The following is a 20,685-nucleotide window of genomic DNA, read 5'->3' as shown; positions in this document are numbered from 1 at the left end:
GGCCTCAGATCCTGACACAGTGTTTATTTGTGACAAACACTGAAAGCTTACAGCCAGATGAAGTTTGTCATTTAATCCCTTCAAAAAACCGTGCAATTTTCATTGATCTGAAAATGAGAAGTGCATTTATTGAACAACTGTTGGTGCATTTTTGTTTAGAGAGAAAAGTGTGGGTGTTTGAAGCTGAACGACTTCCTGGTTTTACAAAGCAAGGAGGAATAATTACATAAGCAGTATCTTTTTACCTGACCATAAAATGATGGGGGCTAGTCAGCCTGCACAAATCCACACCTATGAGGTTCAAGACCTATCTTTTCATGGGAAATCTCTCCTGTTGACTCTGAGCCAAGATACAACATACTTAATGACTAGGACGAACAGAGACAGGCAAGAGATCAGCCCTTCTGATCTTGGCAGAAAAGGATTTACAGTAGCTGAGGGGCCAGCATTCCTGGTGTCTGGTAATACCCAGGAAGGCCTGCATGTACTGCAAGAGATTCCCATGTGAACAAAGAACCCGATCTAATGAGGGACAATACACAGAGGTTTCTTAGAGGAGATGAAGATTTCTGTAAGCACAAGAAACTTCACTTGGTAGAGCTAGTGAATAAAAAGAAAGGCTGCCATCACTTCACTTTCACATGTGTTCATCCAACATTGGGTTTCAGATGGGGTTAAAAAATTTGAGGTGGGATGGATACTCATTTTCACTATTTGTTTTTACTGAATTTCCAAAAAGGGAACATGAGGTAATCGGTACCTGACGGTTCATATTTGTTTTTTTATAGATTTTTATAGACCTCAAATTCGTTGTGTTTAAAAGCTTTTAAATGCCACTGCAGTGAAGTAAATATTTAAGCAGTGTAATTGAGCTAAGACTAGAGTTTAGTGGGAAAACTAGAAGGAGACTGATAACAGAATTGTTTGCCATGTTTTGTGAAGTGGCTGTACAAGGCTTCTGTTCTCTCTTCTGAACTCCCTGAATAAAAGAAAAGAGAGCTTTCTCTCAAAAAGATCCAGCAAAACTAAGTGAACTACTGGGATCAGCCACACGCATAAGAACAATCTTTTTTTTATGTTTTAAGGTTTCTACAGAAAGGCATGTTTATGACATCAAATACATATATTGCTTTAAAATGCTGCATCTTCAGAGACTATACATCAGCCAAGACAGTCTCTGCATCTTGTAAATTCTACTTTTTTCAACTTAGCCTTTAATGTGACCATCAATAGAGAGAATTCTGCTCCTTTATTAAACACATCCTGTTCGTATATTAAAGTACACAGCACATACTGATTATCTTTGTAATTGAACGGATTCCACACTGCCTTAAAGCAAAAAACTCACAGCTAATAAAAAACTTGAAAATCAGTTTAAATCATAGTATGAGTTCCCTAGATTTGAGACGCTTTTCATTTTGCCTCTTTCTCCACACGTGTACAGCCATTATTCCATGCGCATCCATTCAAGAACATAGAATTTCTAACACTTTTATCATCTATTCCCATTATCGCCTCTAACACGTCGAACACCTCTGTGCTATGGTCCTAAAAAACACAAAAGCCAAAAAACCCAGTCCCCAAGCTCCATTCACTAGTAGGTATGGGCTGAATTATTATCTCAGTAGAAAAGATACTGAAAACCAGAAAGCCTTAAAAGGCAATTTATTTTAAATTCCCACTTCTGTGTGCCAAGGAGGTAGTCGTACTCTTTTCCTTTTCTTATTTTTAAATATGACTGTGAAGCTTACAGTCAGAATAATAGTACATGAAGAATTTTATGTAATACTCACCTGTTAAAGTACTAGGATATGGACTTGGCACAGCTGAAAATGAAGACGATGCTCCTCCAAAGGGTGTCATTCCTGAGGGCCCTCCAAAAGGAGTCATGGAATGACTGTTAAAATTAACTGCTGATCCCTTTATTGCCGGTGACTGTGTTGCTTGGCTGGAGTCTGACCCGTAATGGCTGACGTGGGAACTAATAGGTTCTGGAGTGTTATCAGTCCTGTATTTCATGGCTGGACCTTTATCTTCTTTGCTTTTAATGCACCCCATGGTTGCTTCTGTGAAAATGAAAGGAAAAAATGGGTTCATCTGGATGCTTCATCTTTTGATAGTTAACACAGAAGACTCTCCCCTCAGAGTTGCTGAAAATGCAGATTAATTACTGTATAAAAAGTAATAAAAACCTCCACTGATTGCTTCCGCATGCAGATTACAAATTCCAGTGAAAAAGGTTTCTGGAATAAGACCCATACTAGATAGGATGTTGTTATTTTCTCATACCACAACACACACAAACAATGCATTTGGATTATTCTTCCAACCATCCCGTCTCCTTGCTGGACATGGTAAACAAACAAACAGGCAAAAACCAAACAGACAGTTGGGGAACAGAGGAGGAAAAGACACTGAAAACTTCTCCACAAGGGAAGTTGGGAAAGACCAGGAATTCTGAACAGAGGTGATGAGCACAGAACCGCATACGCCATGATGGAAAGGAAATGAGTGGAGCATCTCTGCTTGCCTTTTTAAGCAATAAAGTCCTGTGCTGTGGGTGGCTTTACAACTATGGACATCTTTAAAGACAAATGTAGGGAAACCTCCATCAATTTCCAGCTCCCCTAATGCAACTCACAAATGAATCCGTAATAATCATTGCTGCAGGACAGGATTAAGTCCCAGAGTTGAAACAGAATTAGAAGAATGTTTACAATAGTAATTACAATATCCAGTAGCTCAGAAATTGAACTGCACCCTGAATGGTGACAACTTATAGCCCTGATAGCCCAAGACAGCCACAAACTTCCATTACAGACAGACCATGAGAGCTGTTTACTGCAGGGACACCTCTTACCTGCTGACAGCCATCAGAGAGGAGACAGTCACAAGCAATTACAATTACCACATCTTAAGAAGTCACCACCTGTCACTTATCAGGTGGTGACAACTGATAGCAGGCATTTTCTAGCTTGCTTCAGCTGGGAAACAAATCAGAACAAGGAGAGGAGCCTGTGTCAGACGTAACACGATCCTGACATGAAAATTCTTAAGTTCTTAGGGGGAAAGAAGCACCAAAATACCTAAAAAACCTACTTTAACTTCAACATCTTCATACTATTTCAACAATTGCAATAGCAGTTCCAGGATTCTTTAACTAGGAGTTAGAAAAACTATTTCCCACTGCACATCATTTTTTCCCCCACCTTTCAGTTCTCTCTTGTTTGCTATTAGATATAGAAATTTAGGACAAATTAAATCTCACTAAATGAACACTGCCTTAGTATAACCGCAAAGAGAAAACTTAGTTTTTCAATCAGAAAGTTTTCTAATTTCCTCTGTTCAACAATTACAATATTAAAGATGCTATAATTTCCTTAAGAGCCTTGGATGATAGTTCCTGGGAAGAACATCCACAGCTATCCATGTACCATACAATATTTAAAATTAAGAATATTCACTTGTCATTTCAGCCCATAGTACTATCATGCCCGGCAGACAATTACTGGTGCAGAAACAAGCAACAAAATCAAGTAACTGCATTTTTACAAATCTCATCTCAGAGAAGGCAGACCTTATTCAGTTGTTGACTACTTCTGATGTTATTATTGGCAACTTATTCTATCAACAACTCATCAAAATCAAAAGGATTAAAATATACATGCGAGGAATGCATAGAATCATTACAGTCGGAAAATACCTCTAAGATCATCCAGTCCAACCATCAACCCACCACCACCAATATCACCCACTAACCACGTCCCTCAGTGCCACATCCACATGTTTCTTGAACAACTCCAGGGATGGTGACTCCACCACCTCCCTGGGCAGCCTGTGCCAATGCCTCCAAAATCCTTTGGAGAAGAGGTTTTTTCCTAATATCCAGCCTAAGCCTCTCCTGGTACAACTTGAGGCCGTTACCTCATGTCCTATCACTGTTACCTGGGAGTAAAAGCCTTACAAGCTGTAGTAGAAATGCTGGTTATTGACTGACAACGCAAGTGGATCAAACACACAAAACACATCCTTTTCCACTGCAAAAGGGATGCTGTAACTCGAAGCACAACTTTCTGGCCACTTTGCTGCTTTTTGTGAACTGCTGCCTTACTTTGAGGCCTATTTCTTTGATTCTCTTTCAACAACTGCACTCAAAGTTTTGTTACAAACAGCGAATACAAGTCCAAAAACCTTTGTGAAAACATGTTTGCTAACAAGTACTGATTCCCTACCTTTGGTTAAAAATTAAGCATCATGAGTGATTCAAAAGTACTTATGTTAATAAGTAAATTAGAAGGAAAAAGTAAGAACATTCAAACATTTTCATCACATCACATTTTTCCTCTGTCATTTCTGGTATTTGGTTAACTTGTAACAGACTGATAAGACTTCAAGATTAAAAAAAACAAACAACATGATAGAAACAATTTTACCAGTCCCATGGTAATTGACGGTGCCACCAGATGATGCAATTGTAACTAATATCGCTTGCTGCGTGGCTAACAGCAAAAAGTTTCCATTGGTGAACTTCACTGCAGTAAGAAGTCCTTACTGAAGACCTGAATTCATTCTAGACAAATACAGTTTGCTCTCTTTCCCTTGCTTCTCCCCTCCCCAACTATTTCACTGTTAAGGTAATCTTCTTTCTGGGGTTAAAGAGATTAACAGCAGAGATTCAATCAGCTCTTCAAGGAGACAGACGTTCAGAAACAGGCAGACAAAAATTTAAACATTCTTCTACTTTGATAACTGCATGCCCACAAAACAAAATTGCAGAAGCAAAACACTTAGCTTTTGATAGTCAAAAACATAGGCGGAAAATTCCGATAAACATTGTGTTTGAATTTAAGTGTAGGAAAGACAGGGAAGATGACATAAGGGTGAGTAACAGGGAAGAGAAAAATGACTGCCCACACCATGGGAAGGAAAAAAAAAAAACCAAGTTATTACTATTTAGTCCTGCAATATATTACTGGATCAAAGAAAAAATCCTAACCAGCTGGTAGCGATGCTGCATTTGGTTATTGCGGCACTGCATTTGTTATGAAAAATTTTCATAACTGAAATAACTTACAACTATTTTCATTACTCTTTGTCTGATCAGCAACGAAACACTGAAGAATAACTTTCTGCCATAACATTCATGGATCCTTCTGAAGCACCAAACTCTTTTTAGAAACAGACATAAAGATGAGAAGTTCTTGTTGGCTTTGTAGAAGTCAGGCAACCGACTGAGACAAGTGCTGACTGAAGTAAGTCATTCAGAATCCAAAGATCCATTCCCTTTAGTTAAATCATTGTAGATCACAGAATAACTTCAGTGGCTTATTCTTCCTTTGAAACAAATACTTTCCTGTTGTCTGTGCCAGCACGTTTGGTGGGGTAGTTAGGAGTTGGCTTGCTGGAGGACTATCAGGAAGCCGCACTCCGAATGGCATGGAGTAAAACCACAGATGTCTTTCCCTGCTTTCTGGATAGAAGCAATCCTGTGGTAGAATGTTTTCAAGAGGCAGTAGCTAAAATGACTACTGGAAGGATGGATGAAGGTTAGCAGGATGCCCACAAAAATCAACAGAACAATAAGCATACTCAAGAAAGAAACTGTCATCAAGTGAATGCTTAAGGACATCATTTTGATTTGTGACATTTGGAGAAGTCATACAAAACAAAGGGCCAAAGTTCATCGTGGTTCAGTACTCTACAAAAGCCACAGACAATGACACAGGCACCTTCAGAAGCCCTCTGTCAAACAGACCTACAAGAGTCAATGCTGTCCTCTTATTCTTCCAACTCAGTTTTAGAGCAGAGTGCTAGATCTCACAGAAAACACTGTTCAGTGCATCAAAAAGTACGGTATCTAAGGGTTTTTTTTCCCTGCTTTCATTTCAGAAGGATGATTTACGCAGCCCAAGAAAAGTGAGCTTTTCCTTAAGAGACAAAGTATCTTAAGATACTGACAAACCATTCTCTTGGGGTGTATGTAGCCTGGCCCATCCCTTCCAGAAACTTTGGTACCATGTGCTCCTTTGTCAAATGTCTTTGCTCTTTAAGGTTGATAGATATGGAAGTTACTTATTCATTGGTTCCTCAGAGTACTGTTTCTCAGAGTACTTCAAGGAAGGTCTCTCAATGGCATGAAGGAACATCACATGGGTAATAAACCAACAACACAACAGCTAACATTCTTGCACCGCAGTCTGATATGCCTCAGAACTGTGTAGTCTTCCCTCTCTCCCATATTCTACCCATTGGAATCAGGAGTTTGAGGGACAGAGGTTGGGCCCAGAAACCCTGAAGACCTTATGCTGGGAGAGCCTCATGTTTCCTTCACTTATTGTCACTGATTTAACAACAAAAACTCCACTAGGAAAAAAACAACAGCAACAACAATAAAAACCGATTTTTCTCTTATGGCCAAACTGAAGGCATTCTGATCTCTCTTTTGCTACGATCCATCACTTACTTCCTCAGATATCCTCTGGAGATTTCACCACAATGTAAGGCAGCTGCACAGGGAGGTTCTAATGTGCCACAAAGGAAAAGATGCTCTAGGGAGTTGTTCTTTCTAGACTAAATCAGGTACTAAATGCAAGTAAAATCTCTTTCTAGAAGAATAAAACAAGACTTCAAATATCTTTTTGCCTAAAACAAACAACCCCATGCTGTATAATCTGAAAAAGAATCTGAGATTCACAAACTGTTAATACCAAAAAACCGAAGATTTCCACTGCTACTTTATTTCTCAGCATTACCAACAAAGTTTCTACTGATGAAAGTAGCATCTTCAGCACTGAAATGTGAAAAATGTTCTGCAGAAAAAGGTCCTCTTATATTTCAAACAGTTCTGATTTGAAGTTATTAAAATTTCATGCAGTAATGACTACACGATACTCTGTAGGAAGTTCACTAATGGATCCATTAGCTAACAGCTGACTATTTGCTTAAACAAGTGCAGAGCTGACTCTTTGTGACACTGGAGACACTCAACCTATACTGGCTTTTTGTACACCAGGCAAACAATGCAGGGCATTCACCAGACAGGTGGTTTCAGATGGTAGTATCTAAAACTCATTAATTAGAAATGACAGAGACTGAAAGAAACGTAGATAACCAGAAAAGAAGCTCCTGGTCAATATTATAACATCCAACTAATTCCTTTCATCTTTAGAAAGACGCTCTGGTATGAAAATACGCCAATGATTTTTTAATACAAAGCAATTCACCGGGTTGGTAAAGGAAAATGAACTGAAGAATGACTCAAACTCTCTTGTGCTCTTTGCACAGCATACACAATTTTCATTCTCAAATTATCTACTTCTTATCATGCGATAGTTTATCTTTTATGAGCTGTCATAACTTGCAACATTTCCTTATTTCACAACCTATGACATTTCAAAAAATGATGTTCCACTGGATTCAGTTTTATAATTAGCAATAACATTAGCATAACGAGACCTTAGAGAGTCTGTATGATTATGCATTTAAAGTGCAACTGACATGACCTTGTAATTAATGATCTAATAAGAAGCGAAAAGTGAAGATAAAGGAAGAAGTATAAAAAAAGACACTGGAGCAACAACTTAGGTTATTTGAAATTCAATGTTTGCCATGCTTCTAAGTGTAATTCTACCCAGAAAAATAACTATTAGACCTTAGGCTGCTCACACGCTAAAATACGTTTAAAGAAATAGTGTCCCTTATCACCATTATAATTCAATTTTTTTTTTTTTATCCTAATGCTTCTACAGATCAAATCCTGCTTTTAGTGGTGACTGTAAATACATATTTACAACCGAAAAATTCTGGGGCTCCTGTGGTAATCCTTTTGATTTCACAGAAGCAGAACAAACCACAGCCAGCAGAACTAATAGAGCAATGGAGGACACTGCACAGAGAAAAAAAACGTTATGTACAACACTGCTTTTATAACTAAAAATTTCAGAGAGCTGGAAGGTGTTGCAAGCACTACATCTTTCTGTTCTAACTCCTGCTTTTCACAGAAAACAGATTTTAAAATTTACACTAAGTTAACGATTAAGTGTGACTGATCCTTCTACTGGAGGACCAAGCTGACAAGATCATTACAGCTCTACTCTGAAGGAACACCAGATCTCAAAATACTGCCAAGAAATTTGGTACAAACAGGAATTGCATAAGAAAGAATAAGATCCTTCAATCTTTCACATCCTTCCAGGATTTCTTAACATGTCTGTCATGGAAGACAAAAAAGTTGATGGAAATGTGTTTCCTCTGAGGCTTGACTGAGTTAGAGGTAGGAGACTTACCCAGATGTAGCAGACTTTCAACATACCATCAGTGAAGGACACTGAGGGTTTCCAGTCCTCCTATTTGGATGGTCTCAGACAAAGGTTTCTCTTTAGAAGTAACACCTACTGTTGCTCCTGAACAGGGAGGCAGGAGATGGAGATGCTCTAAAGGGCAGCTACCCTCGTCTCGAACCATACCATGCTCTGTCATCCAACTACAAGGCCTCATTTGGTTGTCCGGTTTACAGAGGTAAAATAAACAAAAAAACCCCAAACAACTGCAATGAAAAATTCTAATAAACAAAGTGGAAATAAGGATTGTCAGTGATGTAATGGCCAGAAAGACATAAACAGTCTCAGTTTTTTCTTGTCACACCTGTTTTGTCTGGATTAAACATGTAGGATCTCCTCCCACTCTCTGCATACTTGGGGCAGTGAAATCTGTAGAGGTGGTCTCTCCTTTTAAGGAAAGGCAAAAGTTTCAGGAGCATATAGGAGAAAATAATTGTCATGCATGACACATAGCTGGCTCTGCAAAACACACACTCATAAAACGGTGTTTACTTATAATTATTGTTTTGACTACACTAGCTGAGGTACCCTACATTTACTTTGACCGCCTGTTGTACAACAATACAGAAAGTAAAGGTGGCTTCTCCAATCAAACCAGTGCATGCTCAAGAAAAGCAGACTGGAGGTAAAAGACAACAAGCCTACGTAACGTTTAATGACTTCTCTAACCAAAGATGATTTAGTTCAGCATCCTGTCTTCAGCACTGGCCTCAGCCTCAAACCAAGAGCTCACCACAGGCCTGGGCAAAGGCTCTGATAGCAAAGCTGGCTGTCTTTCTGTAGGAAGAGCAACCAGTGCCAGATGCTTTGGAAGAAGACAGCAGCAGGATATGCACAGCCTGAAATGCTCCAGTCTCCACTGACCCACTCAGGAATTCCAGTCAGAGACTAAAAGTCTGCAGGTGTGAACCAGATAACAAATCTAACCTAATAGATGTTATGTTGATGAAAAACATGGATAAGATTTCCATTCCAGCATGTCTTTGCTTGAAATACTTTAAATTGCCTGGTTAAACAGGAATAACCATATCCAAGAAAACATTATTACAATAATGATACAGACTTAAACATCACAACTTTATGTTTTGGACAAAGTTTCTGAAACCCCCTAGGAGTGTGTCATGGCTAAGAGCTGGACTGAGGGTAGCACCCCTTTAGTTTGAAGTACCTCAGCATGGCTTCTCATCTGAGTTGCTCATGCACCTGATAAAGCACACATCCACCACCAACCTTCTTGCCCTCCAGTTGCTAGCATGAGCAATTTCCAGCTGGAAGCTGTCCACCTTGTATGCAAGGTAGCAGCATGAAAGAAAGGAAATGCTGGGATGAAAACTGAACAGAAATACCCAAGAGCCCAAACCCACTTTCACAGGGCATACAGTCTAGCTGGGGCACCTGAATGAGCCAGAAGGAGCTGCTCAGAAACTTCAGAGCAGAGCAGAGCAGAGCAAAAAAAAAAGTCACATTTAAGTGTTTAAACTTCAATTAAAAAGCCAACAAATTGCTAAACATAACTATTATTTTAAGAAAGTTTACATTTCTATTTTACTATCAATTTTTAGCAAAGTCAGCATAGTTCATATCCAGGAAGAGTAAAAAATATGTATTTTTTTAATACATCCAACAAAAAAATCTGCCAACAAACCTAAGGCAGATGATGCAAAATGGATACACAGCACTGACAGATTAATTTTCTTTATTCCAATGGTCCAGATCACAAGGGAGAGATTAACTAAAATATCAGAACTGCAAAAGCAATTTTACATGCTGAAATACATAATACATGCACGCAAAGCTATATTTAAAGGTAGAGTTATAATGTCAAGCCTTACAATCTGAAGCCTTCACCACACAAAGAAATCTTCTCTGACAACAGACAGTACCAGACTAAACAACCAATACATTGTCTAGACAGCATTATTGCTGCTCCATTGTCTCGAACATTTAAGCGTACAGTCAATAAATAAATTAAAGTAGAAAAGGACAGTTCAGTGCAATAGCTATTTATACTTTGCAATTTGTAAATAATTAGAATTTGTAACTAATTCAAATTATCTTGAAAACAGAAAGCCCAATATACTCCAGAAGTATGCCCAATAGATTGTGTCAGATTACAGTGTGATGCATGTCACAACTTGTCAAGCTATCCATTCTATTTCAGACAGGATTTCTGAACCAATTTATAAATAGATTTTCATTGAATCTTATTTGGAAAAGAACAAAAAGAATGCCTGGTATCACATAATGCTTCTAGATATACCGTTTCCAACCTTTTTATTTAAGCATATTATTTCAAATAAAGATGCCTCCAGAAGGTATTTCAAAAGCTACTTCTTAATGTTGTTTACTAACATAATTGTTCTGTTTTCAATAAGAAGCAGGCAAACTGCTTTCCCAGGGGATGTCTGCTTTGGAGAACCAACAAAGAAAAACTTATGAAATTCAAACCATTTGCAGTGCTTTTGTTCTAACAAATTCTATGTCACTTTTCTCATAGATTAATTATGAAATACATATGAAAAACAGGCCACAAAATTTGCAGGCTCACAGAAGTTCAGAGATCCTGAAGTTCATATGAATCTATAGTACTTTTTATTAGCTGGGCATACAGTTAAAGTGACAATTATGTTTTAAGATGAACAAACAGAGGAATTCGGTATTAGCTAGAGTCCAGCTGCAATTTCCTTTAGCCACTGTTAGTCAACTTAAAATATTAAAGAAAAGAACAGTTGTGGCAACGTAAAATTGAACAACAACAAAATGCTATAACATATGACCATACCATCTATCCAAATTATAACACAGAAATCGTGGTAGGGAATCACATGGAACAGATTTAGATAATTTAGTGTGTGCTTGAGACCCACCTGCTTTGCAGAGGTGAGTTCTCACAGCTACCATTTGCCAAACGTTACTCTAAGATGAAAGTAAATTCCCCTTTATTCTCAGGCTATTTCATCCTCACTTACACAATTGACATGATTAGCATCTTAACAAAAATCAGTAATTAGAGTATTTAAATCCAATTACTGATAAAATGTTGCAGCTCACTTATTGAAAAACCATATGCCCAGATGTCCTTCAGCAATTAGTCCTTTGCTGAGCAACAGGAATCTCAGTAAGCCAGCTGGAACACGTCAACCTTTTGACTAAAACAAAAAGTCAAAGTATGTATAAACAGTTAAAACCATACACTTACACTGCTCTTCGTGATTCAATAGCTTCTGTTTTCCTTTGCACATAAAATACAAATGAAAAGTACAATTATACCATAAAGGAATTCAAAATTAAACAACAAAAAAAAGATGACACCTGCTAAATAATACCCTCATAAAAAGGGAAGAGCTGGATAATGTTTTAACTAAACAATAGTTATAACCCTAATAGCTATCATTAGTGCTGTTCTATTACTTTCTATACGGACAGATATAATAGTTGTCATAGGAAAGAAGACCAGAAGAAATTATCTTAATTAGCCAGTCAGGCATCTTGCAAAGTAGAGGCCATAGGGCTGTCCTAAATTAATTTCTCTTCTTCTGTCTTCTTGAAAGTATACACATGCTCAAATTCATTCCATTTCAAAATGACTCGTTAGTTGAAGTCCACCCACACTGGACAAGTCTTGAATTTTAAACACAGTAACCACTAGAATACGTGCCTCCTATTTGCTCTGCATTTGACTCAAGACACACCTTTTCCTGAGAGCCCCATCACCACTGAGTTCCCTTTTTATGTACGGACCTGGGCACCCTGCTCAGACCTGGCCCTGCTTGAGCAATGGTTGGAGCAGGTGGACCCTGAGGTCCCTTCTCAGCCCAGCCATGGTTGTGTGTAGTTCACAGCTCTAACAGTCCCTCTGCTAAGTGCAATGTATTCTCACCTGCATGCACTCACTCATCAATCTCGTCTTCTCCAAGTCCCTGCATTTATTTCAGTATCTCCCTTTAACAGGGATCACCAGGCACGGAGATGGCACTCTGGGTAGGGAATATTCTTCTTAATCCTTCAGTAAGATTGGAGTATTATTTCAGCTGCAGTAACTGTCCCTTATGATTCTCACAGACATTTCAGCATTGCTGTACAACAGAAACTCCCTCATCTTGAGAAGAGCTTTCATCCCTCTTACCAGAGGTATATTGTACTTTGCTGGATTAAACAGCCACAGACTCTTAACTAATCCAGATTATTCTAATCATGGAGTTGTGAGACAGATTTAGAAAAATCATTCACTCATCCAAAAGCAAAGACAATAGGACATGGTAGAGTGGAGTCTTACCATCACCCTACCCAGGGCTTCTTATGTGTACCTCCAACAGTACTTCACTGCCCCACTCAGAACCCACTCTGCAAGAGCTTGGCACTGTTTTACAACATGCTCGGGGCTCAGACATGCAGCAGCTCTACTTCCTGAGCTTCTTCATGAGGAAGACAGCTCTGCTGCACCTCAGTACATTTTGTTCTGAATGTGGGCACTCCACAGACGATGAGGGCTGCTCTGAAAGTAATGCCTCCTATTTTATGATGTTGGTCCATGACATCAGAGGCAGATGTTGGTGGTATGGCAGTAGAGGTTGGACCTTCTGCCAATATTCCATTACATTTTGTTCCGCGTTACAGAAGGTAGCAGAGGGGCAGTCTGGCAGTATGGTGTCTCACATGGAAGTGTGTATGGAGCAAAGGTGTGTCACTGAATTCCCCCACGTGGAAAAAATGGCACCCACTGACATTCATCGACACTTACTGCATGTTCGTAGAGACCAACCAGTGGATGTGAGCACAGTGAGGCAGCGGGTGGTGCATTCAGCACTGGTGACAGCGACACTGGGTCACCTCTGCTGGTACGGGTTACGAGTGCATCATGCAGGCTCCTGTTTATTGCTCGCAAAAATGCAGAGCTAATGGTAGCAACCATAGAAAAATAGTGTTTCATGGCAGAGAATTTGCTCTGTCAGTGTTACTGTACTCTTTGTATTGCTTGTATTTTCCATGGAAATAAATGGGAGACATTGCTTTTGGAGTGACCTACATACTTGTGAGCCTGTTACCAAAATGACCTTAATTCTTTGCTTTCAAAAGCAATGTGATGTTTTCCTCTCATTTCATGCTGATCCTTTTGCCTAAGAAATCAAAATACTCAACTCTTTCCAGCTCCAGAGTAGCAATTAGAGTGGCATGTATGGGATTTACCAAGCCTGCAATGATGGTGTGTAATGGAAAACCACAGAGCATTCATTTCCCATTTCTTGTTGGCTTTCCTCTAGACAGGTCTTCTGCTGATTTTCCCCTTATAACTCATTAAGTGACTTAAAAATAAATAAATCAAAGAAAAGAAGGCAAACTTTTTCTGAGGAGCATTTCCTATGATGGGAAATTTTATTAAAATATAACTAAAAAAAACCCCACCTATTGAAGTCTTCAGGTGTACTTTAAGGATACATTAAATATATTTTCTCTTCATCCCTTTAAAGGGTTTTCCATACTAGACCAGAGGTGTGCCCTCTAATTTAGTATTTTCCAGCTGAGATCACTAACTGCCATGCAGACAACAAAATCCAAGTGTGAGCTGCCCAGCAACATGTACAACACATTATCAGACACTGGTTTCCAAAGTGAACAAAACTGATAACTTGGTAAGTCAGCTGCTGTGCATGGTACAAAAGAAAAGAGGAATAGATGAAAGCAACCGAAATGCCTTCACCTTTTTGTATTTTCAATCATACTGATACCCTGTTTTTAAAGCACACAATTTATATGTTAACATTAACTTCTGGCTAAATAACTGCTATTCAGTAGCAAATTTTCTCACTCCTAACCAGTAAATAGAGCTTTTAGTAATACTCTTTTGACTTGAAGAGTATAGCCAGAAAAATGGCCAACTTCCATTTTAATGAAATGCTAAATATGGAACCACTGATGGGTGGGGGGAAGGTGACCAGGATTCAGTACAAATATAAGTATGCATGCCAAACAACTTATTCCTAGGAACTTCCAGCACTTATTTAAATTTTGGTCAGAAAGGTTTAAATTCAGAGTAACAATAAAGGAAACGAACAACATTTAAAAAGAATGTACGCTGCCTAAAATAGAAAGACTGTGATGACAGAACATACATAAGCTGAGACAGGGGAGGTTTAGGTTGGATATTAGGAGGAAGTTTTTCACACAGAGGAGGTGATGCACTGGAACAGGTTGCCCAAGGAGGTTGTGGATGCCCCATCCCTGGAGGCATTCAAGGCCAGGCTGGATGTGGCTCTGGGCAGCCTGGTCTGGTGGTTGGTGACCCTGCACATAGCAGGGGGGTTGAAACAACATGATCATTGTGGTCCTTCTCAACCCAGGCCATTCTATGATTCTATGATAAGCAGCACGTTTAAAAGAGCTGAAATATGCATCCCACAGCAGTTGAGAAGTTCCAACTGAAAATTTCAGTAAAACTGAGTGTTTATTAAAATCAAGTAAAAAAACACAAGCATTTAAAATATTTATTTTTTCATGTTCACAGAAAACATGAGGTAGAGAAGGAGACCTCGTTTCATGTCTTTCCTCAGGGATGGTGGGGAAGGTATTTTAAGTCCTTTTATGTGGTTTTCCTACCCATTTCAGTGTTCCAGTACTTACACTGATGTAAACTAGTGGCTTACAAATACTCAAATCTTCTAAACATCAGAAATGCCTCATGTCCTCACCTAGTTTTATTAGCTCTAGACTTCTCCGTAATCTTCTCAAGCGGAGTGAATGCAATGTTATCATCCCACAGGTTAGCTGTAAGAATCAATTCTGAATATTTTTAAACAGTGTCTTCTAGACTGAACAACAGATGAGTCTGCTGAAAAGCAAGTTTGCTATTTGGAGCTCAGTGCCAGAATCCACTGCTACTCACTTAGCGTAATAGCAACACAGATAACCCTGCAGCTGAGCAGAAGTAGTATCTTCAGCCACCAGAGGAAGTTTGGCATGGATCAATGGCAAAGACTGTAAGATCTACACAGCACAGCACTAAACCCCAAACACTCCGTAACAAAATGAACAAACAAACAAACAAAAACAACCCAGAAGGGAATCATTTCCTTGAAACTGTCTAAATGGAAGGAGCAAGTAGTGCTTCCTATTTCCACCAAATGTTGGTTGTAACCCAGCATGAGGAACAAATATTGCCCCCAAGTGAAGTCCCAGTCAATATCAGGTGGAAATCTCAGTGGTTGCTCCTTGTTTCACAAGGAGTCTACATAAAATCTGTACATCACCCAGCTTCCCTTTCTGAGCCACAATAACCTTTCAGATCTGTTTTCATCTGAGTGCTTTCCCCTGTGTTTGTATATGCTGCTTTGACATTCAGAGAAAGGAATCTGAGGAATACACATTTATCTAGGTGTACATAACCTGAGATTTTATTTTGAGTTGTCTTCTTCTACCAAACTACTTTTCTAGAACATTAAGGCCGGTAGAGAAAATGAAAAGTAGTAACTTTAATGGGAGGACAAAAAGCAACAGAAGAACCTTGACATAACTCTATCAGCATTCGATATGTAGCTGAATATAAGCGTAATGAATAGGATACAAGAGCAGAAGTGTACAGTAACAACAAGATTGTAATAATTCTTCTCCTCCTTAGATGTAATGATAGCAACTAGCAGTAGGACTTGATTACTGTGATCAAGAAGATAAAGTTGCCACAAATTACGACAATAAAAAGAATTCCCGAAAAGAAATAAAAATAAAAGGAGATAGCTGCCAAAAGGCATCGAGATCTATAAATAAGAAAAAAAGAATGGGGTGGGGAAGAAGAGATGGGAGGGGACTGAGAGTTTTCAAGCATGACAGAGCAAGTAAGCATTGCACAGCATTACAAGTTCTTTAAAAGGATGCAAGCCATTCCGAGTGTCAACTTCATACAAACAGAAACAAAACTTAAGGAAGGCATCTTCATGCCTATCTTTCAGTACAGAACCTCTGCAGGCTACAGCACCTGTACGAGGGCTTTCTGTGCAACCAACACAGAGACACAGGCTACTTCAGAGGAGGAGCTCCTCTACGGACATCTAAAGATTCTTTCTTTCCATCTTTAATAACGTTTGCAGCATTAAAAAAATTGTCTTCTATACTTTGCTCTTCACATTATGCTCATCAAAAAAAAAAAAAAAAAAAAAAAAAACCCTCAGAAAGCCAACCAAACCAGTTGCTAACAAGACTACTCAGATCGCTTAATTTTATGTACCTAACTAAAGCTGTGTGAATATACCTTGCTCCTTAACTTTCAAATCTGCAATAAAAGCAAAGCAGCTTCAAATAACACAAGATGCGAACCAGGATACAGAGTTTTAAATATCTGAAAACTAATTCATGGGAGAAAACAAGAGACTTCTACTCAATTCTTACACCAGTCAAGACAGAGTCTCTTAAAAAAAAACACCTTAGCTTAAACAAAAGATATTTCTACTCATCAATGGATTTCAGGTGGAATTCATCTTCCTAATTTAGATATATAGTTTAGGATGAGATGAATCGTGCAGTGAAAGTGCTTACTTCTCTCCACTCCAAAGAGAGCCTTCAGAAGGAGCTAAAGCTGCTTCCTGATAGCTAATGCTGAAATCCATGTTGCATAGTATGCTTAGTGGGTACCATCTACTACTGAATCAAAGAATTGGGCTTTTCTTTCAAAATGCTGAGAAGCAGCACTACCCTAAATCATCCCATGGGATTAGCATTAGCTTATGTTACATGTAAATCTTAGCAGTCACTACTGTTTTCCCCTCACACAATGGGCAGAGTACTATTCATAGAAAAATAAGCATTTCTTTCAAATAAAAACCCCACACATCTGGTACAAACATCTGCTGAATACATAGTAATTATTTTAAGATACTGTAGTCACATACAGAAACCTATTCAGAAGACTGTATCTTCATAAAAATACACATAACTGGATGAATATGCATTACTAAGATTACTAACTATGTAAAATCAGCCTGAACCTCAAGAATTTTTCTAAGGCAAATAGGGACTTGAGATTTAAAATCAGTAACGCAGCAAGGTACACTATTAAATGAAAATAGTTAATTAAGATTGAACCAAACAGTAAAAATCATCTGCGAGTTGTGCAGCTGCCACATTAACAAAAGGAAGAGGACAGCTATTTTAAATAGCAGTCTCTTGTTTCAAATAGCACAAATCTTCTCAAATGCAGTACTTCTATCCAGCACAAAGTATGTCTTCTTAATATTACTCCTCCATTTACAAGCAGAGAGCTCTCTCTAGTCACTGCAGAAACAAAGAAGTATATTTTTCATCAATAAACTGGTCACATACAACACAGAGACACAAGGGTGCTGAGTACGTCTGTGGGAAGGAACAGAGATATAAAAACACTGCAAAGGAGTCTGCAAGGAAAGCAGAAACAACCAGCCTACGGACAGCCCAGGCCATGCATTTATTTTATCAGTACCCACTCAGAAATGCCTCTTTCCTTAAACACCTCTTTCCCTAAAGGGCCCCTATTGCATGGAACACGAGACAGATGTGACTAGAAGAACATCCCTTAAATGACCTAAAAAATACCACGCAACAGTAACAGGACAAAGTCATACAAAATTAATCCTTGATCTGACAAGTACTGCCCTGCCCTGAGATTGAATATTTTGATAGCAAATGCAAGGTGACACGAAGAGAAGGACATGCAGTATGTGGCCCTAAAACACTTCATAAATAGGTGAGTGCCTCATTTTTGGCTTAAAGTTTGAGTTCTACTCAACTGGTGGAAAAGGATTCAGTAAACAGAAATTTAATAATACTAAATGAATTCTTTTTAATAATAACATTAAAAGGTCAAGCTTTACAACAAAGGAATGCTTGTACTGAGCAAGAGCAAAAGGGCCATTCAAATACCTAGTCAAAGCAGCCAATACTGATAACTGGAGAGGCATGAAAAAACACAATAAATACATAACAGTACCTCCCTGCAATACTCCCTGAGCTTCCAATAGTTTGCAGAAGTAGGATTTCCTGAACAAGAAGCAGGTATTTGCATTTGATGATTTTCCTTCTGTGAAATGGCAGTTTCCCTTGATACTGATTTTCAATGTTTAGCCTCCTGAAATTCCTGAGGCAAGAAATTCTATAGCTTAATTACACGTTCTGTCAAGAACCACCTCCTTTTGTCTGTTTTCAATTCATCAGCTGCTAGTTTCATTAGATACCTCTTAGTGTGAGTGCATTAAAAAAAGACGGTGAATAAACACTCCCTATTTATGCCTCCTTTGCTACTGATCATTTTACAGCATTCTGCCACACCATTTTTCAGCCACCACTTCACCCAAAAGAATTCATGCTGTTCCTCTTACAGAAATTGCTTCCAATTGGTTTCATATTGCTCTTCCCTATAACTTCAACCACGTTCTTTCTGAAATTATGTTTGATTTCAGTTATGTTTGATTTCAGGGTGAGTGGGGCAGAACTACATAAAATTATTCATGTTTGTTTTTCGTAATGGTATAACCATTAGTCTCCCTTTATTTCCTAAATATTTCTAATCTTTGGCTGTTTTTGACATCAGTGCTGAGAGGCAATAGTCAGTTTCGATCTCATCGTTTTAGATGTGAAGATAAACTTGCTCCTCCCTTTCTCCAGTATGTACCACACAAACCTACTGATGGGAAACAGTTTCTGCCATTTTCATGTCCAGTCACTGAGCATTATTAAGTCCTTACAGTCTGCCCATCTCATGCAGCACTCTCTGCTCACTGTCATTAACACAGTGCACTACGATGGAAGGGATCACTGGAGGAGAAGGAGCAGAGTGGACAAAGTCCATCAGTGTTGCCTCTCCAATTCTATCAGGAGTGTCTGTCAAGGTGGGGATGTAAGGAAGAGAACAGTGGTCCGACACTTTATGTAAGTGACCACACAGCAGTCTCTGTGTCTACCTATCAGGAAACCGTGAGCTCACCCTTCTCCTATATCCTTTATCAATGTGAATGCTCCCTTAGCATAATCATGGAGAACTGTTTCCTGTGACTCCTCTGTATTTACTCCAGCTCTCCATTTTTTTTATATACTTTAGTCATTAATTTACATGTATGAAGTTCTTTTCCCATATCCAATGGCTGCTTCGTTTCTTCAAAGTTCTCTGGAGGGGGTACTTGTCAAAAAACTGTTGGAAACCCAAATAATCTATTACTGTCAGTTTTTAGTTCTTCATGTGTTTGCTGACATCTTCAAAAAGCTCCAGTGAGATAGCAAAGCAGCATCCTTTCATAGCAGGCTCTTCAGTTTTTCTCAATAAATTATGTTTATCCACATTGTCTTCGCTATTATTTCTACTGATTAACTTGGCATAGGTTTCAAACTTAGTGCTTCTTAGTTCCTCACATTTCTCCTGAAGTCTGTTTAAACTAACCAAACAAGTGTTACATACAGATTAAGACAGAACAGATCATGCATAAAGGAATTGGTATCTTAACTAGATTATGTACCTGTCAACACACGTTAGGGGATGACCTGCTGGAGAGGAGCTCTGCAGAGAAGGGCCTCGGTGTGCTGATGGATGGCAGGGTGGCCATGAGACAGCAGTGTGCCCTTGTGACCAAGAAGGCCAACAATAACCTGGGGTAAATAAAGAAGAGCATAGCCAGCAGGTCAAGGGAGGTGAACCTCCCCCTGTGCTCTGCCCTGCTGAGGCCACATCTGGAGCGCTGTGTCCAGTTCTGGACTCCCCAGTTCAAGAAAGACAGGGAACTCCTAGAAGGACTCCAGTGGAGGACCACAAAGATATTTAGGGGCCTGAAGCACCTCCCTTATGAGGAAAGGCTGAGAGGAGACTTGATTGAGGTGGGATGTTAGCAATGCTTACAAATAGCTGAAGGGTTGGGGTCAAGTGGATGGGGCCAGGCCCTTTCCAGTGGTTTGCAGCAACTCCCTTCAGAGCAAGGGGCAATGCCACAAACTGGAACAAAGGACGATCCATGTGAACAGGAGAGAAAACTTTACCTCGAGGGTGATAAAGCACTGGGACAGGCTACCCAGAGAGGTTGTGAAGTCTCCTTTGAAGATATTCAAGATCCACCTGGATGCTTTCCTGTGTAATCTACTCAAGGGAACTTGCTTTAGCAGGTGTGTTGGAATAGATGATTCCCAGAGGTCCCTTCCAACCCCTAAGATTCTGTGATTGTGTGATTCTTTGTTGCTTCCTGTGTACAGTACAATGGTTGCTGGTTTGTTTGCAGTTCAGAAAGATAGACTGCTAGGGTGCTAAGTGTAAATGCAAGCCTCTAAAAACAGATGTGAATGTTTTTATTTTCCTTAGCCAGTTCAAGCAGTATCCTTCAAAAGACTGGTACATGATAATGATTTA

The 20,685-nt window shown here is 39.1% G+C and overlaps 1 protein-coding gene across 1 annotated transcript in view; it reads right to left on the bottom strand.

Annotated features, from left to right (window-relative positions):
* Positions 1 to 20,685, bottom strand: part of YES1 (YES proto-oncogene 1, Src family tyrosine kinase) — a 50,624-nt gene that overhangs the window by 13,730 nt on the left and 16,209 nt on the right. The window contains exon 2 of the mRNA NM_205301.2: positions 1,794 to 2,066. Within this exon, the coding sequence (NP_990632.1) occupies positions 1,794 to 2,058 (265 nt within the window). The 5' untranslated portion in view covers positions 2,059 to 2,066. The remainder of the gene's footprint in view (positions 1 to 1,793; positions 2,067 to 20,685) is intronic.

Source organism: Gallus gallus, chromosome 2 (genome assembly GCF_016699485.2).
Source record: "Gallus gallus isolate bGalGal1 chromosome 2, bGalGal1.mat.broiler.GRCg7b, whole genome shotgun sequence".
Classification (NCBI taxonomy): domain Eukaryota; kingdom Metazoa; phylum Chordata; class Aves; order Galliformes; family Phasianidae; genus Gallus; species Gallus gallus.
This window is presented reverse-complemented; position numbering and strand designations above follow the sequence as displayed.